Source organism: Anastrepha ludens, chromosome 2 (genome assembly GCF_028408465.1).
Source record: "Anastrepha ludens isolate Willacy chromosome 2, idAnaLude1.1, whole genome shotgun sequence".
In the NCBI taxonomy this organism is placed as follows: domain Eukaryota; kingdom Metazoa; phylum Arthropoda; class Insecta; order Diptera; family Tephritidae; genus Anastrepha; species Anastrepha ludens.
Window position 1 is genome coordinate 114474766 of NC_071498.1, and position 27285 is coordinate 114502050.

At 35.6% G+C, this 27285-nt stretch overlaps 1 protein-coding gene across 7 annotated transcripts in view; it reads right to left on the bottom strand.

The window, feature by feature from the left end:
• Positions 1-18869: 18869 nt before the first annotated feature.
• LOC128855137 (phosphopantothenate--cysteine ligase) overlaps positions 18870-27285 on the bottom strand; it is a 77496-nt gene continuing 69080 nt past the window's right edge. For all 7 annotated transcript variants that reach the window (XM_054089801.1, XM_054089802.1, XM_054089800.1 and 4 more), the window contains exons 5-6: positions 26080-26217; positions 18870-21088 (exon numbers count right to left, since the gene is read on the bottom strand). In XM_054089801.1, the coding sequence (XP_053945776.1) occupies positions 21038-21088; positions 26080-26217 (189 nt within the window). In that variant the 3' untranslated portion in view covers positions 18870-21037. The remainder of the gene's footprint in view (positions 21089-26079; positions 26218-27285) is intronic.

Genomic DNA, 27285 nt, shown 5'->3' on the forward strand with positions numbered 1-27285 from the left:
TTTGTTTAACCTTTCTATCAAAAATTTCACTTCGGTGCTGAAAACTTGATGCAATTGCCCAACGTGTTTAATTTTTGGATAGTTTCACCCTCACGATTTTTATGGGGGGAGGCACAGTACAAAGAAAAGCAGCTCTCTTTCAATCCATAAAATTGGTGGATATTCTTTGAATATCGGGGTTCGACTCCTCATAAGGAAGAGTGAATGAGTAAAAATATACAAAAAAATATATACCTATATATATACAATATATAAAAATGGCACTTTAAAAGGCACATAAAAATTAAAAATACAGATATTTTTTGGCACGTTGAAATAAAAAATAAATACAATAAGAATGACTCTCTCAACCCATAAAATTGGTGGATATTCTTTGAATATCGGGGTTCGACTCCTCATGGGAATGATGAAATGAATAGAGAGTTTTTCAGAAAAAGAATGGCACTTTAAAGAAAGAAAAAATTATAATTAAAATTTTTTTTTTTTTTTAACTATTATTAATACACAAAATTTTAATTAATTAATTAATACACAAAATTATAAAGTAAAACTAAAATTTAAAAAACAAAAATAGAACATATTAAAATTGCCTAGAAGTTCAAAACACTACAATAGTTTTAGAACAAATTATTATATTCGAGAATATCTTTAAACTTGAAATTTCAATATGAATCCCCAATCGTTACGGTGGAGCACGGTAGCGCCTATGTCATCAGCGGCCATTTTAAATTAATCCACGCTATTGACCTAAAATACTTCGACACCGTGTTGGCAGAATTAACAACTCTGTCCAAGAAGAGGATCGGAAAGGAAGCAGCCAAATAACTCATCGACTTTCAATTAAACCAAACACGTCTGCGCCTCATTGAATTGACAGGAGAAAAAACAAGAAAAACACGATCCATCAATTGGATTGGATCCGCATGGAAATGGATTGCGGGATCCCCTGATGCCGCAGATTGGGATTACATCGTTAAAAACCAAAACGAATTGATGACGAATGACAATAACCAATACGTCACAAATAAAAAGTTATTTAATGCTACGCAAGAAGTAATCCAGATGACAAACGACATGGTAGAATACACGAACGCCCTTGGCAGAAATATTAATGCAGAAGGTTGGGGCGCAATTATATTCAATAAGGTTCTACTTCTAAAGGAGCAAGTATCAGAAATCGTACGTGCAGCTCAGATGGCGAAATCCGGAATTGTTGATACAAACCTATTGGACAGAGAGGAAATAGAAAGAATACTTTTCGAAGAGAATGCCTTACCATATCAGAACCTGGTTGAAGACGCAGAATACGCAAGCCCGTCCTTTTACTCCAACGGTACCCTTCTTCTCTATGTACTTTCGGTGCCAAAAGTCAAACCTGAACAATACCGCCTTCTGTTAGCTAGACCTACAGCATTGGACGGCAGGCGCGTAGTTCTTGAGTACAGAAAAGTCCTTATCAACCGAGATGAAACTTATGGCGTGACGACAAACTGTTTCTCCGTTAACAATTCCACTATCTGTGACAGAAGTTCAATAGAAAAACTACCAGAGAATAGTTGTTTGCCAAGGTTGATCAAAGGAGGCAATGCCCGTTGCCAATTCGAGCCCGATAAGGGCACTACTATAGAACTCATCGAGGAAAATACAATATTCTTGACTAATTTTCAAGGAATAGTGTGGGGCAAAAACCAAACAGCAACGCTAAACGGCACCTTCCTCATTCGCATTAATAACGAGACGGTGCATGTGGGCAATCAAACATTTTCGAGCACGATTGCTAAAACTTCACAAGTACTACCATCTGTTTTGTCAAATGTCACAAATGATGGCTTAAAGGTTAGCTTATCCTACATTCATGGACTCAGTCTGGACAACATAAATCAACTTAAGAAGCTTTCCTGGAATTTTCACCTCTCTTGGGCAACGGACGGAATTGTCCTTATAATTTTAGCATCAGCCTGCTATATGATCTGGCGGAAAATCACCTCAGGAGTAGATATACCCAGAATTGTTAGTGTGGCTGAAATTCATCAATTTCCTGCTTCCTCCGCCACAACTGAAACCCCCCGGCTACAACGCTGTCATCTGCGGGACGCAGATCTTTGAAGGGGGAGGAGTTAAAGCAGCTACCTGACTGCAATACGCTAGCAATGCGTATCAGATGACACATGCGCAGCAGCGTTAGTATATAACCGCCGCTGCACCGTGTGAACCGCTAGGTCAGCAATATGTTAGATTAAGAATTAGCTTAGCTTAAGCATAAGAATAAATTGTCAAGACACTCTTAGTTCTGGACTGAAGAAAACCGCAACGTATTTTCACTTGCTGCAAAATAGGAGTAAGTATGGAAAAGGGGCCAAGTGGTTGGCCCCCAACTTTAATTTTTTGGTGCTCCCTAAAAGGGAGCACCTTAACTTCAATATGTAGTAATAAAAAAAGCTTTACGCTAATATACGCAAATTCCTTTGTACAAGCAGATTTATTAAAAGGCAAAGACGTCCGGAGTGTGAAAGCAACAAGAATGAGGAAGTTTCTTCTGAGTAAGTATCGAAAATTGTTTAGTATGGTATTTTTAGCATGTGTGCATATCATGGTAGTTTATTCAAATGAGATTTTTTGCATTTTTAGAGAATCGAGATAGGCAAGTGAAAAACGTAAATTTAGATCTGAATGGCTAAAATCATTTACATAATGGTTACGCGAGCAAAATGGTTTGGCGTTTTGTGTAGCTTGCGCAAGGGCACTCGCTAATCATTCTAGTCACCTGAAAGAGCACGAACAAACTTCTTTGCACATTCAAAATTTATAAACGCGTAAAAAACAACTTCAATTGGAAAATTTTTTTTGCAACGACCAACAAAATCGACAGCAGGAAATTAAAAATGCGGAACTTAGCATGGTGATGTTCTGTATAACACATAATTTACCATTTTTCTTAATGGACAGCCTTCCTGGACTGCTAGTAGAGTGCTCCCCGGGCTCCGCAATTGCAGAAATGGTTAAATGTGGAAGAACAAAAGCAATGCAAGTTAAGGAGTACAATGGTAAGCAGGCGAGTGAGCAAATTTTTGTTGGTATTAAGGAAAATCAAGTTTTCTTGACGTTGACGAAACAACAGATGTTTCGAATACTAAAAGTACTGCTTTAGTTGCTCGGTATGTTGATTCAAATTGTGAAGTATGCGATCGATTTATTGGTTTGTTAGAAATTAAATTCTTCTCATATATAAAAATGAATGTTTGTCTGTGTGTCATCGATGAACTCAAAAACTACTGGACCGATGGTAGATACCTATGAAATGAGACTTTCAACTTTTAATCCATAGATGTCGCTAGGAGTATTTCTAAACCTTCCCAAATGTCTTGTTTTTTTCGTCTGTCATCTGTCAACAATATTCAGTTCATTGTTTGTTACGTTTCATACAACAATGCATTTTTGTTGCAATTTCGTGCCTTCAAACTACGATTTGCGGACATCGTTGATTTTCTGTTATCAATTGAAGAAAAACGCTTCTCAAGCTCATCAAATGCTTATAGAAGCTTATGGTGGACATGCTCTAAGTATACTACAGTGCTTCAGGTGGTTTGAAAAATTCCGATGTGGTGATTTTAACGTGGAGAACGAGGACCGTGGCCGGCCACCGAAAACGTTTCGACAACGCCGAATTGCAAGCATTGTTGGATGAAGATGATGCTCAAACGCAAGAAATGATGGCAGAGCAGTTGGGAGTGACTTTAAACGCGTTTTTCTCAAAACCATGTTTTTGAAATTTCGGGGAATCACTGACTCAAAACCATTCAACCGATTTGGCAAAAATTTAACCTGTTATTCTAGACACACATATCTAGATCCCGGACCTTTAAAACATTTAATTTTTTAATAATAAACTATTTCATTTAAACAATTTATGAAGAAAACAATTAGTTTTTAACAACTTTTTTCACAAGTCCGCCATTTTTTTTTTTTTTTTATATGTAAGTTAACACAGTCAATATTCGCTGTTCAAAAAATTGCAGAAACAGCAAAATCACATTTTGTGCGAACGGAAGTGATCGCGACAAAATGTGAAGAGCCCTACTTACCTGTTCCATTTGCAATTTTAGCCAATATTTACTTACTTCCAACAACAACAACAACAACAACAACAATAGTAATTATAAATTACACAAATAAGAATTTAGTAAGTAAGCAATTTCATTGTAAATTGTAGCAGAATAAGAATTTAGTAAGTAAGCAAATTGTATTAGTAAGTAAGCAAAATTGTATTAGCGAGTAAGCAATTTTGTAATATATAAGACATCAGCAAATAAAGTAATCAGGTTCAGTTGAAACTTAAAAATCATTTTCAATAGTCGTGGCCTGCAGTCGATAACTTGTATATTTTAGGTTCGGGACCTAAAATAAAGTCTACAGAATAATAATCTCTTTGAATTTTCTATTTCAGATGACTTTGGTAGGCTGTGTGTTTCCCCGAACAAACTCATCTTCTTTTTAAGTAAAGTTGGTTTATAAGTAACCATCGCGATTAAGCAAAGAACGAGGCCCCCGAGTATCCTTGCGGGAAAAAGGACGCGTTTGGAACGCAGCCGCTTTGCTAGTGAAAAACCTAAAATAACCAAACGGTTTATGTGTAAAAACGAAAAAAAAAACACACACGCTATTCAAAGCTGTGAATTAAGAACACAACATTTAAAATAAAAATTTTAAAGTAAAAACATTAAAATAACCAAACGGTTTATGTAAAAAAAAAAACAAAAATAAAACACAACCAAAAATAAAAATTTGTTAAGTGAAAACCACAGAAGACCTAAGGGTTTATATAAAAATACGCGCGAACTAATACTATGAATTTAAAAAAAAAAAAAAAAAAAATCTGTCACAAAAAACCTAAAATAAATTATGGACAAAAACTGAGCAGAATAAATCATTACCAAATAAGGATAGTTCTGTGAAAGTGAGAAGAATTGTGCCTGTCCCAACACAACAATAGCAGCCCTGATACAACAAAAAGGAGTTTTCTGTGAAAGTGCTAAAAACTGTAACTGCCTCAACGCAATAACAGCAGCCCTGATACATCATAGAGGACCCTTCAACACTATCATACCAGAACGAGAGCAGCTCTGTCTTTATTATAGTAAGCTATCTAATACTCGTAATTAAGAATTATAAAAATAATACTATTTAAGTATCCTTTTAAAGTTAAACATATCCTGTATTACGTCTTTATTTCCCCCATTAAATAAGAGGAAAAAATCTCTAAAACAGTTACTTGTGCTTCGGTTTAAATTTTTTTTAAAATGGCAAATCCGAACAATCTAATCCGTCCTCCCGTCCTTGCCCCTCAAGCGGCAAATGATAGGCAACTAGGCGTAGAACACTTAAGGGCCTTAATAACGAACATAGCAACAGATATTTTGCAGCAACAGGGACCAAGAGTAGTACAGGCTACCCTTAATCCAAATGCATTTTTAAGTTCAGCGATATACCAAACAATTGAGGGTAGGCATCGGGGTAACTTGGCAGATTTAGATAAAATACCAGACGTAGTGTAGAGTATCTCCACTCCACTTTCAAACTTCTTTCGAATTCTTTAAATATATTTTAACACTCAAACTCAAATTATGTAAACCATTTCAATTCACTCTACTCTTCAATTTCAATAACAAAAATTCTTTTCCTTTTTTTTGAAACCCGAAACATAAGTAAACACGTGGCACACACCAAATACATTTTTTTGTCATATGATACCCCACTCCAAAGCAAAGCCATAGCTCACTGTGAAGTAAGTTAACCTAAACAAAATTTAAGTCAACCTAAGCAAAATTTCATTTGTATAGTATTTTTAAGTGTTTACAATTTTGTTATTGATTTTTACTTGTAACAATGTTTGATTGTAATTATGCATATTTTATTGATGACAAGGCAAAAAGAAAGTATAAAAATAAAGCCATTCTGTCAGAAGGCAGCTCAGTCTCAACCTGATAGTTGGAAGGCAGTCATTTGCCCTAACTGAATAAAAATCTTTTATTTACAAAGGAATCGTTAGTCGGCAGGTTTGCTCTAAAGCTCTTCCATAAAATAATAACACTTATACATTGACGATCCTGCCTCACTTTACAGTAGTTAAATGTCTCAAGGATTTCTCTGGACGTCCTGGGGAATTTAACTCCTGGAAGAAAAGTGTAGATCGTATATTGAGTATATACGAACCACTAAAAGGAACTCCAAAGTATTACGGAATACTTAGCGTCATTAGAAACAAAATCACGGGAAATGCCGATACGGCATTGGAATCTTATAATACGCCACTAGATTGGTCAGCGATTGTAAAGTGTCTTGCAATGCATTATGCAGACAAACGGGATATTTCCACTTTGGAATATCAACTAACCACCTTAGTGCAAGGTAATAAAATTGTAGCGGAATTCTACCAACAAGTGTATAAGTATCTATCGTGAATACTTAACAAATTAGGATGTGTAGAAATGGGTAGCGAATCTCTTCGCATGATGACCCAATCTTATAGGGACAAGGCACTTGATACATTCATCAGGGGTCGGAATGGGGATCTACCACGGTTATTAGGTATCAGAGAGCCTGCTGATCTTCCCCAAGCTCCGCATTTATGCATGAAACTGGACAACCAGAATTATCGAACAAATCATGCACAAAATATTAAAGAAGGATACCCCAATTCGGGAAAATATCCAACACAACAACAGTCCTTTTACCCACAATTGGCTTACGCACCACAAGTAAATCAAACAAGGTGGAAGGCTAGACCACAATACTCCAACCAAAATCAATCTACTAATGTTCCTCCAAGGCCACCGAAGCCTCAACCGAAGCCAGAACCAATGGAAGTAGATCAAAACTTACATTCACGAAAAATCAACTATATGAATAGACCACCTCAGAATCAGTTTCAGGGCAAGAGACCGCCATCGGTTAACAATCAGCCACCCACCAAAAATCAAAGGAATTTTCATATAGACACATCAGGAGGGGACAACCAAGCGGAAACTGAATATGACGAATATGCAGAATGCAATGACGTTCATTTTTTAGCATGATTAGCTCTTCGCTTCCATACATCGAAGTGAAGACGGACGCGGAAACATTTTGAGATTCCTAATAGATACAGGCTCTAGTAAAAATTATGCGAAACCAAATTTAGCCAAAAAACGAATACAAAATCAATTGTAGGAGATATAAAAATAGTAGAACACACCTACGTAAAACTCTTTAATATAGAAGAAAAAATTAAATTTTATCTTATGCACTTATTGAAATCATTTGATGGTATTTTGGGAATCGACACACTTAGAGCACTAAAAGCAGTAATATACACCGCGGATAACAAGATGATTTGAGGAAATGGCCGTACGGTCAGACTTAAGCAGCAGGCTTCACAAAGCGTAAATGCAATAAATATAAAAGAGGAAGGCTTATCCCCCAAACAGAGGGGCATTATGAAAGACATCGTAAATACATATCCCAATCTTTTCTCTGAACCCGATGAAAAGCTAACATATACAAATAAAGGTCTTAGGACAAATTAGAACATTAAATGATTCACCTGTATATTCAAAATTCTACCCCTATCCAGCATCTTTGAAAGGCGAGGTAGAATCACAAGTGAAAACATTACTAAATGTTTGTGTTGTTGTGTTCACAGCCAATGGTGTTAGACTTGTTTTTATTCACTCCGTTTTATTTCAATTTATTTTGCTATAATTCTAATAATGCAAATGCTATTAAACAAACATTTGAGACAGTGAAAATAAAAGTTTATTATAATTAATTTGCAAAGGTGCAAATTTAATCTTCTGAGACAGTGACTCTTTTTAATTTGCTTAATCCAAAATAAGGTTGACCGCGCGTGTTTTGTCAACAACAAACCGGATTTCCCACGAAATCATTACTACAGTGGACAGGCCCTTATATTCTAAAATATATAGGTATCCCCAAATCCATGAAAAAGAAATAAATAGACAGATAAAAGAAATGCTTAGCTGGCAACATTAAGCGTAAACAAGAGGGCATTTGCATATGCCAAATAAAATTATACAGGTAGTCTTAAGACCGAATTCAAGCTATACTGAGTTAATAAACGTTGAGTCGAAAACCAAAAGCTCTCAAGAATTTTTATTTTCGCCATAACATAATTCGCTCACTTACAGTTCTCTGTGGTTATTTGTCTCTCAAGAGATATAACCTTTTAATACATAATTCGCGCAACCAAAAGTTCAATGTGCGAAGTGCAATAATTTCTTCCACACCGTGTGTGTTGACATACTCCCATCAGACTTGGAGTTCATGCTTAGCGAAAACTAGAATTTTTTCTGTAAACTCTGCACTACTGCTTGTCGGAATTCAATCCGCTCACCTCCCCCATCTGCTGCTGTGGAGAATGTGCATCCAGTAGAATTTGTGACCACTGCTAAGCCAACTTCTTCGAGTACAAAACCTCCTACTATTGTGAAGCCTACTGCAACTACATCTGATGACAGCAAAAAACAGGGCTTTTCTTTGGAATCTATGTGTGTTTCGATTGATTCCCTTCGGGCTGAGAATTCCCGCTTGTTAAATTTGCTATCCACCTTGCATGGTGATAACTTAAACCTGCAGAAAAATATGGATACTATGTATGAAGCTGTTATCGTTTTACAACAAAGTCTCATCAAAAAGGATGAAGCGATTGCGCTTCTCTCTGCGGAGGTCAAAGACCTACATACCGTTGTTAAATCATCATTAGACAAATCGAGTAATGATAACATACGCACAAAAAAAAAAAAAATTTAGTGCAGCTACTCGCCTGTCATCGTCACATACAACGGATGCCGCTCTTTTTTCATCTGCCGTCACTTCCCATCTTCCTCATTCTTCTTCCACCGTGAATTCGGGCAAGCTACTGCTGCTTCTATTGTTTCTAACTGCTCGAATACTCAAGCTGCTGCTGCTATGTCAAGAGAGGCTAAAATACCGGCAGAGCCTCTGAGAAGATCATCACCTAGTATAACAACGCCGACTTCTGCTTCCACTGCTTCTATAGCGCCCTTTACACGATCACACTGTGTGACTAACATTTGCGGTGTGATGAGAAGTGTGAGCGTGTAAACATAAGAAATTCGTGTGTGTCACACATGTGTGATTGTTTTCTACAATTTTAGAAAACATGATGGTGTGACACACATGTGTGATAGTGTAAACGCTTGCATCATGCACGTAGTGTATTTTTCCAGTCGATAAGCAAAAATTGGAGAGTAATGGCATCGCACGCAAACAAAGAAATTTGGAAGGAGTTCTTCGAAGTATATCGAAGCTATCCAGAAATCTGGAAAATTAAAAGCGAAGAATACAAAAATAAAATAAAAAAGAATGCTGCCTATGAAACACTTCTAGAAAAATATAAGGAGATAGATCCAAAAGCAACTGTGGAAAGTTTAAAATATAAAATAAACTCAATTCGCTCATGTTATCGACGCGAACTAAAAAAATTAAAGCGAAGTGAGAAATCTGGAGCAGGAGTTGATGACGTATATGTGCCATCATTGTGGTACTTTGATGATCTATCATTTTTGGAAGAACAAGAAACACAGATGACTGGTTTGACATCAATAGAAAATGAAGAACATGAGGACACTACTTTCGAAGACGTAAGTAAAAAGAACAGGACATTTTTATTTATTTATGCATATATTTTTATTTATAAAAAGAAATTTGAAATTACATTGATCCGACACCATTAAAGTATTCACAAAATGAGTTTCGAATTTCCTTGGCGTTGGTAGTACTATTCCGATTTTTGGTTTTTTCTATTTGCATCAAAGCAGGTTTCGACCTTTCACCTTTATCATTTATCATTCGAAGATAAGATTCAGTACTTTTTGTGCTTAAAAAGTTATGTAAATATTGTAGCAAATTGCTAAAACAATTTTTGATGCCTTTTCGGGAGATAAATGTATTGTAGTCAGCAGTATTCTGAATCTGGAAGATATAATTCCAAACGCGTTTTCAACCACCCTTCTTGCCCGTGACAGACGATAATTATATTGTTGTTGATGCCGAGTTAGAGCACTTTGGCTATAGGATTTTATAAAATGTTCATTTTGTGCAAAAGCGTCATCTGCTACAAAAACAAGCGGCAGCTCTTTTTCAAAACCAGGCGGCTTTGTTTGAAAAAAATAAAATTTGCGCCCCTCCCCAATACCTTAAATAAATCAATTATTTTAAGCGAATATGAAGTACTTGTAGATAATAATAAGGGATAATTTAGAGAAAAATTTAGTTACGAAAAATGACGAATGTTTAATCAATATTTTGGAGTTTAGAGAAGCTCAATGTAAGCTAAAAAATTTAACAGAATCTTCAGTAACAGAAATCGAACCAGGGATACTAATACTGAAACATTTGTATGGAATTAATAAAGGAACATTTTTGATAAAATTTATAAATTGTAAAATCACAATATCAAACGTAACCTACAACAACTTTAATCTAAAAAGTTATGGCACATTTATTCTACCAAATTTAACAACGCATATAAGAAAAAAAAATTAAACAAATTTGAATTTAAAAATCGAGGCTCTATATGTAAGCCATTTAGAACATAAGAGCGACATTCAGTTGTTGGTAAAAGATAATAAAAACAAACATATAATTAGTATAAGTACTGATGCAATAATTATGCTAATTTTTATTATTGTTTCTCTCATTTTTTTTATAAAAAAAAATTATTATAACCAAAAATTGCATGTAACTAAAGAGTATGTAACAGACGTACCTAAAGGCCCATTTTTCCAGGTCACTTTATAATTTCATAACACTTGCGCCGATTGAGGACAATCGACCTAAGACGGGAAGAGTTAACACGCGCTTTATTAATTCTTCGCTGACTTGACACTTACGTTAGTTATTGACCCAAAAGCCAATAATAGCTGTGTCGAAATAGAATGCAATAAATTGGTAAACAGGAAACTGTTTTCCTCTTTATTAATATTTGCAAATTACATTAACCAGTAATTACTGACTGATATTTACGCTAGCTGTTGACCGAAAAGCTAATAATAGCTACGTCAACAGATATATGTTAAAATTAATAAAGTAATAAACAGGAACTTATTCTTTTATTTTGCAATTACATATTTATACCTAGTAAGCGTCTGGTACATATTCAATGTAATATTTTGTATAAAAACTAAAAAATGTAAATTTAGTTTTAAGTTATAAAATTAACTTTGAATAAAGCAGGCATACATACGCCTAGCAAAAATACACAAAAGGTATTTTATTCACGTTCGCTAAACCTAGAGGAACGTAACTTACATACATACATGTGTGTGCAAGTTAACAAATAACACTTAATATAGGATATTTCATAAGTTTATAATCAACCCTCCCTATCGCGTGCTTCATAAGTTAAGAAACAGCCCTCGCAATTGCGACATTACATAAGTTGTATCAGCGCGCTATAGCTGCAATGGTCAGCGACGGTAACCGGACACTTTTGTTTTGCTGCAAGAGTTTCCGTTATCGCCAAAGATTTTGCTGAGTCGGCTTGCCGACCATGACATTGTGGCGTGATGCGAGATTTGGCTTAGCTTAAGTGAAATATTCTATGTATTAAGAAATTAGTTTTAGAATACAGCGCTCTTCCAATAAGTCGCTTAAATAAATATTCACTCCGGCACTTGGCCGTTAAATAATTTGTTTTATTGTCTGAGCCCGAGGCCAGCAATAAGAGGCACAGTTCGCCTCTCAACCTAATCTTCACCCGCAACAGGACCGGAGAATACTAATTTGCATATTTGAATGCAAGAATGCACATATGTACATTCTGTGATCTAAAATATGATTAAAAGTGCTAATGGAGTTTCGTTTTCAGAAAACGCATTAGCAAGTCATTTGGAATCAAATGCAGATCCCTTGGAAAGGGACGAATGCGAATTTAACGAAAGTGTCGTAAGTGAAATGTAAGTTTATGTTATTAATGCAAAGGAACGCAAAGTGTTAGTGTTGTTTTGTTTCAGAAGCACACTGACAAGTCAATGCCAAGCATGCGTGAGACCATGTAAAAACAAAAACATAAACAGGAAAAGACAAAGAAAAAAACAATATATTTTGAAGCACCGAGTTGCTGTTTGCAAATACAATTTTAAATTCGCTGCGGCGAGAAGATATTGATTGCAGTGTAGCTATGAGTTCAACAGGCATAGTATCATTTATGTGTGAGACAATTGATAAATCTTTAATTCGAATTGAGTGGGAGAAATGGTGTCGGGCTTTTAGATTATATCTTGAAGCAGGAGAAATTAAAGATTCGGTAAAGTAACGCAATAAGCTAATGCACCTAGGTGGCATACAACTCCAAGAAGTAATATATAATATTCCTGGTGCGGTGATAGAGCTGACCACAAATGAAGATGCGTTTGAAATTCTAGTTAAAAAGCTAAACGAATATTTTTCGCCCAAAAGAAACTCTACGTTTGAGCGCCATTTATTCCGATCACAGATTTTCGTTACTGAATTGATAACAAGGATAACAAGGAAAATATTGCATTACCTGAAGCTTCAGCTTCGCAACCAGAAGGAGGAGAAAATAAGAAGAAAAATGTAAATAAGAAGAAAGGAAAAGGAGCACAGAAGAAGTCGACGGAAGCATTCAGAGCTCGAGTTAGCAGTCAGCAGTTGGAAGCTTTTAATGACAAGTTGAGAGCAACTTATGGATTATTGGATGCCGATAAGGATGGGAAAATTGCAGATGTAGTCAATACCGTTCAGATATCTGTCCAACTCCGTGCGGTACCGATATCCATAACCACACGCGCTGTTGATTTTGCCACTGCCATTGCCTATCAACGCACTTGTACTACATGGACAACAGCAGCTATTGCGGAAATTGCAACTATCCATACGGTTTACAGAGTACATTTAATGCTGATTCACTTGAAATTGTATCTTGCTCAGCAGATGCAGACTGAAGAACTCTCGATCGACAATGTTCTTGAACACATTTTCTTAGCTGATGAAATTAGAGAAGAGTTGGTACTTATCACCCAAGTCCCAAACGTTATGGCGATGATACTTGACTCCGTTGGAAAGATTGAACAGGATGGATTTATATGGGATGCGGGTTATCCTGCGCGTGAGCTATGCGATACAGAATATCCAAGTCTCGTTATTAATCCTGACACTATTCGCGAGCTTTTGGTCAGTCTTTCAGATCCAGCAACGGCCTCTGAAACTCGGCGGGATTTTATTCGTCATAATTCAATCCCTGGAGCACGTTTTACTGGTGAGCTCCTAACTAATGCCGACGAAATATGGCCGGCTAGGTATGCTGCTGCAGAAATACTCGCGGATATCCATTCTTATAAGAATTGGATAACTCGAGTTCAAACGCGATTGCCTAGTCACACCTTTCCGACGATTTCATGGGGAGGGAAAGGAAATGTTGCGGCTTTGTGGTCAACTGATCGCCTTAATGTTAAGTTAGTGTCAACGTTTGTGGAAAGACCAGCTCAACGTCAGCCCTCCACTACCAAGAAGAAACGCAATGCTGCAGGCGCTGTTCCATCAAATACGTCTGTCGTTGCAGTGCCTTCAGTTTCTGTTCCAGTGTTTACGGGTGCAACTTGGACGTCAATTTTGGACTTATTCCGATCACTACTACCAGAAAGTGGTGAAAATTTAAGTCATTTTATTTTGCGGTTAAGAAATCAGATAAACAAATTTCAGTTTGGTCAAACTAAAGAAGAGGTTATAAATTATAATTTGAAAGACAAGTTGATAGATGCTAGGGCCCCGAAAGATCTTAAAACACGATTATTGGAGAAAGAAATTTTACAAAAAAGAAACACAACGTTATAAGTTGTAAATAATAAAAGAAACACAACGTCATAAGTTTTAATAATAAACGAAATACAACGTTACAACTGTTAGCATAACACGTGCTAGCCATATTACTGATATAATAAATCGTGCATGGAAAGCGGAATATTCAGAATATCTCGTATCCTTTTTATATTCTTATTTATTACCAAGCGAAATAATATTAAATATTGATTTTCCTATGGGGGATTCAGAAATTTATGTTCGCGGATTTACCGCATTATGTAAAAGGATGCTTTTAATGTATGATGAGGGATCGATGTTTATTAATTCCTCAAAACAAATTCAAATAGCTGTTGATCGTGCTTTGATCGCATGGGGAATTGCCCTTGATGTGATTAAACTGAATCAAGAGCGTGTACCAAATGAATTTTCTTTAAATGGTTATGACTTAAAAACACGGAGCAATGAAGCGAGAGTTAATTTTGAATATTAAAAATGGTCAGGGCGGTTCTTGTGGTAATGAGAACAGATACCCGAAGACGAATGACTTGTTAAGGAGATATTATCCTAATATTTGTATAAGAAATAATTATGTAGTTGACACTGATGATTCCCAAGAAATAAGGAATTCATCTATGCATTTAGGTAGATGGAGGACATATTTAGGAGCGATGGCGTTCCTAGATCGAGGAAACAGTTCAATGCCTTATCGGCAATTTTTGACAACTTGTGCAACGCGGATGTTAGAGTTCTTTATACGAGTGAATGAGTATAATAGAATATATTGGTATAATATATTCAGAATGAAGCTACAAACTTCTTTTCATTTCAAGGGAGAAAATCTCTTGAAACATGCGGTAACAGTCGATGTTAATCCAGATTTTTTCATAGTTTTAGCTAAAGGACTTTTTAGCTAAGACTTGAGTTATTCGCTGCGAATGAAGATAAACTTTTGATAAAAATTCTTAAGGCTATACGATTAAATGATGATCCGTTATATAAATGTTTTCAGCCTCTTTTTGATTTTCCGATTGATATCTTACATATACTCCATTAACTGAAGTCGTTGTTAATTCAACGTTAAATTTTATTACAGAAGGCGAGATAAAATCTTGTTTGAAAGAACATTACTCAGCGAGGCTCGAGAAGCCGAACTTTTTTTAAGTGAACGTAGGAGTGGAAACTCTGATCAAACTGCAAAGAGTGTTAACAGTGAAGTGGCATTGCGTTGCAATTTTTGTCGAAAGAAAGGTCACACGCCGGAAAACTGTTTCAAAAAGCAAAAGGCCGATGCTGCGGAAGCTCATCAGTGGCATTTGCACAGGCAGTAACTGTTAAGCCTAAATTTGCTTGCTATGGTAGTAATACCCCAGGCGTTACTCGCGCAAATTGTGCAACATGTCGGAACAAAAATCAACTCGCGGAAGGTTTCGTGAATTTTAATTCAATAACTGCGAATGGTATTGGAAGAGACATACCTATGGTCAACGTACAACTTTTCGGTGTACCAGGTCAAGCATTTTTTGACTGTGGTGCACGTACTAGCGTAACAAGCGCTAATCTAAAGTCTGTCATGGACTTTAAAGGTTGTAAATACCGATATGTCAAGTGTGAAATTACGTTAGGTGATGGTAGTACTTCTACGCAAGAATGCTACTGTTGCCGACTTAAGCAACCCGTAAAAATTTCCGAAATAGAGCAACTCTGCGCGAAATTATGACTTGTCACTATAACTAAGCTTTACTCTTTTATATCGCTCATTTCACTTTTATCGGTGCACGCGGACACATATAAGGCCTAATTGAAAGAAATAAAGAATAAGAGAGGAAAACTAAGGTAAAGAAAAACTGAAATATAATTAAACTATGAATTGTAAAAAATATGTAAAAACTAAAAGAATAAAATAAATAAATACCTTTACAGGTTTTTTAAAGCATCAATCAAAGAAGCTATTAAAAATTAGAATCCTCTTTTCTTTACAACAGCTACAAAGTTCATTTCCTTAAGGAAAACGCTTATGCATATTTTTGCGGCTATTTTTATTTGAATATATTTAAGGCACATGGTTGTACCCAACCCTTACCATTTTTAATCACGTCTGAATTTTATTTCACACAACAGAGGCAGGTTGGCATGTGTAACTTATTAAAGCCGGCCCCACGGATTTTTAGATTACGTAAAGGAGTTTGAAGTAATTTTTCAGGCAGAATTTGATTCAACTTGTCATAGAATAGGCATAGGTCAAATTTTATTTCACACAATGAAAAATGTTATACCTTCTTATGTTGTAGTAATTGGGAAAGAGATTTAGTTGTAGCTTTTTTTTTAGTCTTTTAAAATTTTACAATAGAAAGCTTAGCTCCCCGAACTTCAAAACGAAGATTCTGTGTGTTTCGCATATGTAAAAGACTTTTTTAAGCAATTGGAAAAATACAATAGTATAAAGCGTATAAAATACAATTTCACTTTTCATATTCTCAACAGGTTATGGGCCCCCCAGTTACCCAAAATAACCCTGCTGAAATAATTTCGATTGCGCGTAGTGATTAAACCGACGAAGAGGCGATTCCAAAAGAAGATTCAGAAATTACCCATCAGGCACGTGGATCGACTCTTGAAAGTGCATCTGAGATGGCTATGAATTCAGTGTCTAGCTCATCCAGAATTGAGCTTTTGTCCAAGGAGAACTTTACACTTGGAGTATGCAGGTAGAGGCGTTGTTTATTAAAAATGACTTGTGGGATTACGTCAATGGTACGTGTGCTATGCCAACAGAGGGTAATGCTGCTGCTAAAGCATTATGGTAGAAAAATGATAAAAAGGCTAAGGCAGATTTAGTTCTTTCAATGCAACGATCAGAATTGAAGCAAGTTCGTGGCTGCGACACTTCGCGGGACGTGTGCCTCAAATTGGATTGAATTTATGCATCAAAAGGGCCGGTGCGCAAAGCAACTCTTTTGAAACAGCTAATGCTACAAAAGTTAGATGAGGTGGTAATGTTAAAGAGCATATTGCTACGTTCTTCGATGTCGTTGACAAGTTGGAAGGCATGAGTGTACCAATAAATGGTGATTTATTGTCAATTATGCTACTGCATAGTTTGCCATCGTCGTACAAACACTTTCGCTGTGCTATTGAGTCAAGAGACGAACTGCCCAAAGCTGATATATTGAAGATCAAGTTTATTGAAGAGAACGAGGCACGTGAACAACCATCGGGAAGTGCGGTTATTGCAATGGCCGCTGGGGAGCGTATACATGCTCATAAGAAATTTACAAATAGAGAGAAAAAGTATAATAGAATATTGACACTTGAACAGAGATGCCATACTGACGTGCATATTGTACTCGTATTAGAGAAGTAGTGAAATATTTTCAACACGCCCCCTCAATAAGCAGGTCAACTTAAGTGAAAAATCCAAATCCATCCAAGCATCTCTCGTGACTAACTTTTACGAGAGTTTATCGACATAACAATTTTTGTTGATAATAAAGGAGCTCAATGTTTGGATGATGCCCGCACGAAGCACATCGACATTAAGCATCACTTCATTGGTGAAACAGTCGCCGCTGGCCATTTGAAGCTACAACACATATCAACGCAAAATATGGTTGCAGATTTTTCTTTTGTGTTTCAGGTGAAAACTACGACCGCAGTCTTGCACGCCGTTTTACTAGCGCGCAACGAGAAGCTGTGCGATATCCCTCTTATGTCCGCCATTTTTTTTTTTTTATTTATGTTAAAAAATTGTTATTACTCTTCAATCATGCCTTAAAATAAATGCAAAAGATTATTCCAGTGTGCCGCTTTTTTCGCCTCGAAAAAAAATGAGAAAAAACACCTTTTTTTGAAGCCACTGATAAGAGAACCCCCTTAACGGCCATAATTGTTCAATGATTGAATGAGAAGAGAAAATAAGCAAACGTCAAAAACCAGACATCGGGAACATGGAACAACCTTAAAAAACGGTAGAACTAATTATATCGCCGCTTCCTTTATTACCTTTGCATACACCAACCGGCTGCTTCCACTACTTCCAGTTCCTCGTTGCGTCTTCGCTATTTTTTTCGCTTCTGCCAGAGTTGGAAATTTTCGACTACACAATGTCTTTTCGCTATTCCACAATTGGCTTTTCCTATCTGCGGTTTTAAATTAGGATCAAATTACAAAAACTGATTTAAGCTCTTTCACTTCGAATACTTGGTGTAGAGCAACTGATCTCTCTCTCTCTCTCTCTCTCATTATGTTACATTATGTGTACAATATGAATATATAGTGTACCATATATTATAATATATTATATTACAACAGTTCTGACAAATGTTACACAATCAATGGGCTTATTTTCCCCAAAATTACGCGAGAGTTGCCAACGCAAACCTTAACGCGTTGACATGTCCGCACATTCAAGACCTCAGTCCGGAAAACCGCAGGGTTGACTACGGCGCAACAAACGGTCACTCTTTGGTCGAGTAGACGAACTACATATATTACATTGTGATATTCAACTAAAAAGAGCACTTACGAGGTTGTGGGAGTTAGAAGAGACTCTGCACAAAACGCGTCTAACAGATGAGATAAGTTCATAAGGAATCACATGGAACGGCTAACTGAAGTGACACGACGAAACTAAGAGTTGTTTTCAACGCATCCGCTAAGACTTCAACTGGAAAATCACTCAATGATGGACGCAAGAGTGGCTGGAAAACGGGTACCATTTGAGGTGATTGGTCTATTGTAATTATACAATAATAAAAACTGTGCAGAAATGTTTTATTTAATCCAAAAAATTATTTATAACATAATAAATCGTGCAAAAAATTAAAGTAGGCGGGAGTTATTTATACAAAAATACTCTGATACTGTAAGTTTCCGGCTTTCGAAAGTTGTTGCAAAAAGAATTAAACAAAATCATAAAAGAATTCATAATTTGCAAGCAACTTTAACAATATATATATACTACATGGTCCAATAAATTCATAAGGTGAGGCATAGATGGCGACGTCAATATCAAAGGCATATGGTATTTAGTGAGAACCGCTCTTTAGGAGTTACTTGTCAAATTTTCATGACATTTTGCCGATTAGTTTGTGAGTTACAGTCGTTTAAGTGAAGCTACTTTTGGTTTTGTGAAAAAAATGGATTCAAAAGAATTTCGTGTATTGATAAAACACTGTTTTTTAATTAAAAACAACACTGTCGAAACACACCAATGGCTACGGAAGTATTATTCAGACTGCCCTCCGTCGATCGGAACTGTTGAACGATGGTTTCGTGAATTTAGATGCGGTCGTACGGACACTGAGGTCGCAGCGCGTTCAGGACGTCCAAATGAAGCAGTTGTTCCAGAAAACATCAAAAAAATCCATCGTATCATTCTGGATGATCGTAAAGTGAAAGTGTGCGAGTTAGCAGAGGCCGTAAGCATATCGAAAGGGTCAGTTGGAACGACCAAAGCCGACCAAAAGGTCCAAAGACGCATCAATCGCCTGGAAAGGTCTTGGCCAGCATCTTTTGGGATGCTTGCGGTGTAATCTTAATCGACTATCTTGAAAAGGGTAAAACGGTCACCTGCGAGTATTATGCCAGCTTGTTGGACCGTTTGAAGGACGAAACCAAGAAAAAGCGGCCTTATTTAGCAAAGAAAAAAGTGTTGTTCCACCAAGACAATGCACCCGCGCCTCACAAATCAACGATTGTCATAGCAAAATTTCACGAATTGCACCACGAATTGCTTCCCCATCCACCGTATTCTCCAGATTTGGCCCCCAGCGACTGGGCTGTTTCCAAACTTGAAGAGATGGCTTCAGGGAAAGAGATTTCGATCAAATGAAAAGTTGAATGGGAAACAGACGCGTATTTTGAAGGACTTTCTATCGATCATTTTTCGAAAGGCATCAAAATGTTAGAAGACCTTTGGGAAAAGTGTATCGCCCTGGAAGGGACCTATGTTGAAGAATAAAATGAATTTTGGTTAAAAAAATTGTTTTTACCCTCTCACCTTATATTAGACCATGTAGTATATATATGCATATATATATATAATTGGCGCATACACCCTTTCTGGACGTTTGGCCGAGCTCCTCCTCTTATTTGTGGCGTGTGTCTTGATGTTGTCCACAAATGGAGAGACCTACAGTTTCAAGCCGACTCCGAACGGCAGATATGTTTTATGAGGAGCTTTTTTACATGGAAGAAATACACTCGGAGGTTTACAAGTAGAACATGGAAGGAATTGATCGTTCAGACCAAAATATAAATCTGCATAGAACTTCAATCAGACCCCAAAAAATATACCTTCCTTTGCTTGTTCACTGATGATTCAAGGATGATGCAAATCTTTCACAGCAATTATTTGTAACATGTTATTTTTTTCAGATACACGTGGAAGTGATAAAAAATCTTTAATGCATCGACCATCAACCATCGTTTCATGCTAAAAGTAATATTCTCTCTGTACATATGTATGTATGTATGCAATTCCAATGTTAATGAATAGAGCAAAACTTATTAATACCCACAAAAATAAACAAACTTTAAAGATTTTAATTAAATGTGCTAAGCTATTTTAATTACTTAAATAATCACTGACACCTGATAAGATAAATTGCTACTTTCCCCTCACTATATATGTATATATTTTTCCCCCCTTTGTATCAACTAGAAATATAAATTATCCCAACCCCCACACATTTACACTTTAGTAAACATTTATAAAATATGAGTTCTACAATCAAATAAATTTGCGTGTTTCTACTTTTATATTTCCAAAAATAGAACGACATAAGGGCAGTTAGAAAAAAAAAAAAAAACAACGACAAAAATTAATTGTATATACTATTAGGAGGTATTTTAGGGACTCAGATATGGACTTTACATGTATGTATGTATAAGTATATAAAAGTTGAAGTTTACTCTGTTTGTTTTCAATATGCTTATAGTATAAAAACTATGTATTTAATTAGTTGCACAATTCTTATTGTATTCTTACTAACTAACTGTGATATATTTTACCCCAATCGACACATTTCAATATTCATGTAATTACTTTCCTTATTTTCCTTACTTATAATCTATACACATTTACCTTAAATTAATATTTGCGTCCGACGCCTGGTCCTGGATTCAATAAGCGACAAAAATGTGGTGTTGTCACGCGACAATCGACTTGCGTGTGACGTCTTTGTCGTACCGACTGTGGTCATTGCCGATTCATCGAAGCGCCGTTTATGTATTCATTGTGCCTTTTCGCCTGTTGGAGAAAAAAAAGTAAATATGAAATATGAAAGAGAGATATTTTTTATGATAAATAAATATATATAATTAATTTTATTTTTGAATCAATACCTAGTAAAACAGTTACAGTGAAAATTTTTTTTATTACTTTCATTGCATTATTATGTAATTTTCAAACAACTGTTGTTTGTTAACCGCTAAACAATAAGCATAAATTGCATTTTAGTAATTTAAATACCAGAAATAGAAGGACAAATGCTGTGTAAGTCGGTGTGGGTTAAGGTATCTACTTAGTCTTGCCATAAATTCTGTGACAAATTTTACAATGCATACAGGGAGAACACAATGATAGAAAAAGTTAAGTTATTTTTGCTTTTGTTCGTATGCATTGACTACACATAAATTATACTCAGTTTCGTGGCAAATTTCGCTTGCTAACAATGCACAGTGGTCCGACCAGAAGGCGTTGGCGGACAAAATTCAAAAACTCATTTAATTAAGCTGAAAATATATATTTAGGGGTTGTAAGGATCAGTGATGACGAATCTGACCTTAGTTTTAGCAAATTTTAAATTCATTGAATACTATAAATACATTTTTACTTCCGTAATTAGCGGGTGAGTTCATTTTGACATTTTTCACGACCCCAGAGAGTACCACGTGGAGGTTTACGGTAAGGTTATTCTCTCCTCATTTTTTTTTGTTTTTAGATTTTTTTTATTTTTTATTTTTTTTTTATAATTATAATTTTTAAATTTTTTTTTTATTTTTAATTTTAAATTTTTTTTTATATTTTTAATTTTTAAATTTGGTTTTGTTTTAGTTTTTAAATTTTTTTTGGATATTTAGTTGTTTTTTTGTTTTTCATTTTTAATTTTATTTTATGATTCAGAATCCTCGGTTTCTGATGAGCTGTTTTCTGAGGCTGGATCATTTTTCAAATTTAAAAGCGCAATAACCTTTTTTGATTTACGTAAATTCTCTACTTTACGTCTCTTGGAACGTTCGCAAACATCATTGAATGTTTTTACGGGGCGGCCAACATTAGTACAGCTACCAGAGCCAGATGAAGAGGATTTAAATTTGTCGTTTAAGGGAAAATCAATTTTTTCAGCTAACCAAGATGCATTGTCATTTAATACGCGACCGCAATGTCTGTTAGATCGTTCTAATTTTCTATTAATATCTTTACAAAAATTACTAACAATCTTCAAAACCTGATCTTTCAATACTTTCACACTATCATCATGGTATTGAAGCTTCTCAAGAACGTAATCTTGTAATTCTAACATCTTTGACTCAAAACTTTTTTTTCTGAAGAACGCAAAAAAATAATATAAATAACTCCTTTTTTCAAAACTATACGTCATTTTGATTTTATTATTACACGCAATTCTCAGATATTCGTTAATATTCTAATCGGCTTATGCTCGTTCCTCCAGTGACAGAAAAAAATGTTATATTACAATATTATATATAATTTTATTGTATATAGTGTTATATATATGTACATATATCATATTAATATTGTAATAATTTTAACAAAAAATTTTGTTTTTTTAATAAAATTTTTTTTTTAGTTGTCTCTTAATGCTGATGGGGTCTGTGATGTCTTTTTCTGTCTTTTACACAAAATTGCATTAGCCATATGTAACGTTTTGCTTGTGGGTAAATGCACAAAAGCTACATTATTTTTAATAATTTGCGCAACTTTGCGCAACAGGTTTCAGTTTGAGATCATAGCTGAAACATGTGGCTACATCACTCATGTTGATTTCAAGTGGACCGGTGTGGACCACTCGAAAAAATGATCTTTAAAAAAAAAATTTTCGAAAAATTTTGAAATTTCAAAAAAAAAAAAAATGGATTTTGTACCACAACTCAAGAGAATTATTACTGTTTCCGTTAATATATTCAATTATCTTTTTTTTTTTCAATATTTGGTTACCAATCAAATGGTAATATTTATTTGCAGACATGAAAATGAACCTCTTGTATGAAGTACGATTTGCATACAATTTCATGTTTAAAGTCAAAGAACTACAATGAAAAATTTTTTAAACTAAGTAATCTTTTCAGGAAATTTGCCTTGAATTTTTAAGAAAACATCTGCATTATCAAATTTTTATTTCAAAAATGTTGAAAAATTGAATTTTGTCCGGCCGCCGGACCACTGTGCAATGGAGTGGGGAGATAAGGAAAATCGCATTGCAGTGATTACATTACAAAAAGTGTCAAATGCTGAAAAAACTTAATATTTCGAGCATGCTTGTTTACCGCACGATCAATCGTTTTTCCCAAACGTCTGAAGTGAGAGATAGAAAAAGAAATGGTCGTCCTCTCGTGATGCGAATCAGTGCAGCCATAAAAGCAGAGATGATCTCCACATAAAAGCCTTCCCTCCCTCAACTAGTCATCTTTTGACAACGCGCTTGAAGAAAATTAGGCTGGACAGATTCTTCGGTGGCACGCGGTCAACGGCCATGAAAATATTCTTTCCACAGATGATAAAACTTTCACTGTTTTAATAAATAAAATGATAAAATCTATGCTAGAACTGCTAAAGACACAAAAATGTTGTTCTAAGGGTTCAGCAGGGCCACCATCCAGCCTCCGTAATGGTTTCGTGGAGAGTGTCTTGTAAAGGCGTTACATCTCTTCATTTCTGCGAAAAAGAGGTTAAGGCCAGGCAAAAAATGTTCCAGGAGGATGTCTTAGAAGACGTGGTGAAGCCGTTGAAGCAGATCACAAGGCGAAAACCACCTAGCAGTGGCTAAAAAACAATATTCCTGGATTCATAGCCGCAAAAGATTGGCCGTCTAGAAGTCAATATCTGAATAGTCTGAGTCTGAATCCATTGGACAAGAGTTTCTAGTCAGAATTGGAAAACATGACCTGTCGAAGACCTCAAACAATTTTGCAGAGCCTCGAAAAATCTTTGATTCAAGCAGCGACGCCAATATCCATGGAAACCGTGCTGCAATAGCTGAATGGCCTAATCGTTCGAAGGCCTGGACAAAAGCAAATGGTAACCATTTTTAATTTAAAAATCAAAAAAGTTGATGAAAACTTGATGTGGAATCAGTGGTATAAGGTGTATAAACACGTTGATGATTTTTCCGAGCGCGGCTTGAAGCCAATGATGACAATAAAAGCAGGATAAAGTGATCGTCCAACTTTTGTCGACGAAATACGCAGAAAAGCTGGTTCAAAGCATGCCGAGAAGATGCCAGGCTATACTCGACAACGACGGCACGGCTTCCCGACTAGAATTACAGTGAGGCATGCCGAAGAATCAGTTAGGCCCGAATTAGGCAGGCCTTACTGAGGCACGCCTCACTATTACCTTACCAGGCCCACGTTAGGCAAGGAAAGATTGGCATGCCAGAACAATACCAAATTTGGTTGTGGTCACGAAAATCTGTGGCAGTGTCTTACTTAGGCATAAATTGGAATCCCTAACTGATTTGTAGAAGGGCATCCGGAGTATTACCGAAGTTCGGTTTTTAGAACCTGCGCCTAATCAGGCAGATGTGTAGCGATACCTTTCGGGACTTGGGCCTAGTTTGGCTGCCTTATGAGGCGCACATTTGGAATGCGGTCTGCCTTATTTGCGCCTAATCACCGCCTTACCAAAATTTCTAGTCGGGTTATTGAGTAATTGCGACTAGTAGTTTTTTCATGTAAAAAAATTTTAAATATATATCTTTTATACTTCATGAATAAACGCGGATCCTTTTTTTGACTCAGACTGTTGATGAAATTAAAATTAACAGAGCTGTTTAGTGCAATTTAAAAAGTGATTTGGGATTAAGTTTCAGACGAAAAGTGAATTCATCTTCTCACTACAGTAAATATGACGTATATTCGTGGTTTTGGGCACTCATGTCTAGAGTATATCAATACTCTATATACTTATGTGTAATGATAGAGCAATCCATAGAATAGCAATCATCTTTATTTCTCGTATTTGTTGATTCCGAGCGTGCGTTTGATAACATTCAGAGAAATGTAGTTTGGCAGGCTCTCGGAGAAAACGGTGTACCAATCGAAATTATCGAGTTAATAAAGGAGCTTTATAATGTTTCAAGAAAACAGTGCATCGTAAAGGCAAACTCAGTGAAAAATTCACGTAGCGAGATAGGGCAGTATGTAATTACCACTTCTTTTCATCACAGTCCTAGATAAAATTTAACGGAAGACAAACAAAGAATGTCCGCAAGGAGTCCAATGGAGGCCCCATGAAAAGCTATGTGATTTGGACCATCCGAATGATATTTGTTTTACCACACATTTGTTGCAGGCCACAAAACGAAAACTTAAAACTTTGGTAAAAAATGCAGCAAAAATTGGACTTAAGTGAATTTCAATAAAACTAAAATAATAAATCCAATCGAATCCACAAGGTAATACAAAAAAAAATAAAAAAATAAATTAAAAAAAAAAAAAAAATAAATAAATAAAAATGAAAAAATAAATAAATAAAACAAAAAAAAACAAAAAAAGTATAAATGAGTAAATTAGAATTTAATTCCAATTTAGTTTAAAAAAACAGAAAGAGCGTAGCAGTACAATCCAAAACACAAGGGAATTATTAAAAAGCTACCAAATAAAAATCGCGAAATAGTGGGATGTTTAAACAAAATGGTCGAAAATGATGCCAAAGATAACATAGCTGCGTCTTATTAGAAGAGGCCATTTTTTAGCACCTTCAGCACTCAAAGAATAGTACTGTCTATAAATACTTATAAGAACACGAAAAAGGCTGATTAAAAAAAATTTCCTGTCTCAAGATGACAACACAAACATTAATTCAATTCGCACGGGAGTCTGTTTACGAATTTCCCGAGTGTAAGAAACGACATACTTTTTAGTGGAGTGAAACGAAATAAAAAATTTTGCATACAAATATTCATGAAATGGAAACAGTCAATTAGTGCATAATGACATCAAATATTGCTATGCAATTAAATAAATTAACAAGTGAGTGGCGGTTGTGGTACTTACCAGATCGGCAACAATTGGTTCCTCAATTTCAAGTCCTTGCAGCGCTTGCTCTCTGCTCAGATGCACCTCGTAGGACATGGTTGGCGTGACAAAAACAACGCGATGTTTGCGCGTCTGTAGAATATTCGCAATAACCATCTGGTGGGATGTAGAAGCATGAAAGTAGAAAAACAAAATGAATGAACGCAATGGAAAAATATGAAATCTGTGGGGGAAATAGAGGAAAACGTGTGGGATGCGGCGCTTAAGTGGCTAAGTGCACTTGTTTATTTGTATACAAGTACCTAGACGGTTGTTTTAGTGCAATGTTATTTTGTTGACTACAATAAAACGTAGATTTCCTACATACTTATACATACTTATGAAAGTGAAATAGTAAAAAAAATAAATACAAATGCATATGCATGTATTGCATGGACAATATATGTACTATATAATATATTTGCATGTTTTTGTTACCTGCCACAGGCTTTCGTGCACGTGATGGTGCCAGTTTTAGATAAAAAACAGTAATGAAAAGCACCCAAGTTCGGGCGAAAACGAAATTTGTACACCCGGTGCATGTTTTTAACATCGATTTTTTTGTAATTAAATGATGGCTTACTTTTTATCTTATTTACATTCTGTCAAAAACATATCGGGAATTGTTCATTTAAAAAGCAAGCGCGCGTTACACATTGTCTAAATTGTTTTTGCTAGAATATTGGTACAACTGTCATCTATAGTGTCGCAGAGTTTGACCGTGATCTGTAAATTAGCTTGTTTTTGACATTTGATTATATGTCCATCCCAGGTGTGCTCTGCGATTTTCACAATGGATGTAAATATCGAACAAAGAATTTGTCTTAAGGGGTTATACGCAGTTATGAAGCAAATAAAAGGCGGGTTGTCAAGGATTTATCCTGAAGAAGCTTCAGAATATTTTAATTTGAAAATTTTTGGCGGTTATAAAAGCATCCTTCAAGAACGTAACAAAATTTTTTATTTATGAAAATGTTGATTATAGAACGCGCTGCAGGCGATTTCTGGAACCTCCTTTAAAAAAAGACGATTTACGGTGTACATCGTAACTCAGGATTGGATTATCTGAAATCAAAAAACCAAACAAATTTTGTTAATATATTAGATTATCTAGTAATTAATCGTTCGGCTAATCAAAATAGTGAATTTTCACAAAATGGCAGCTTTTAAAAGAAATGATTTCGA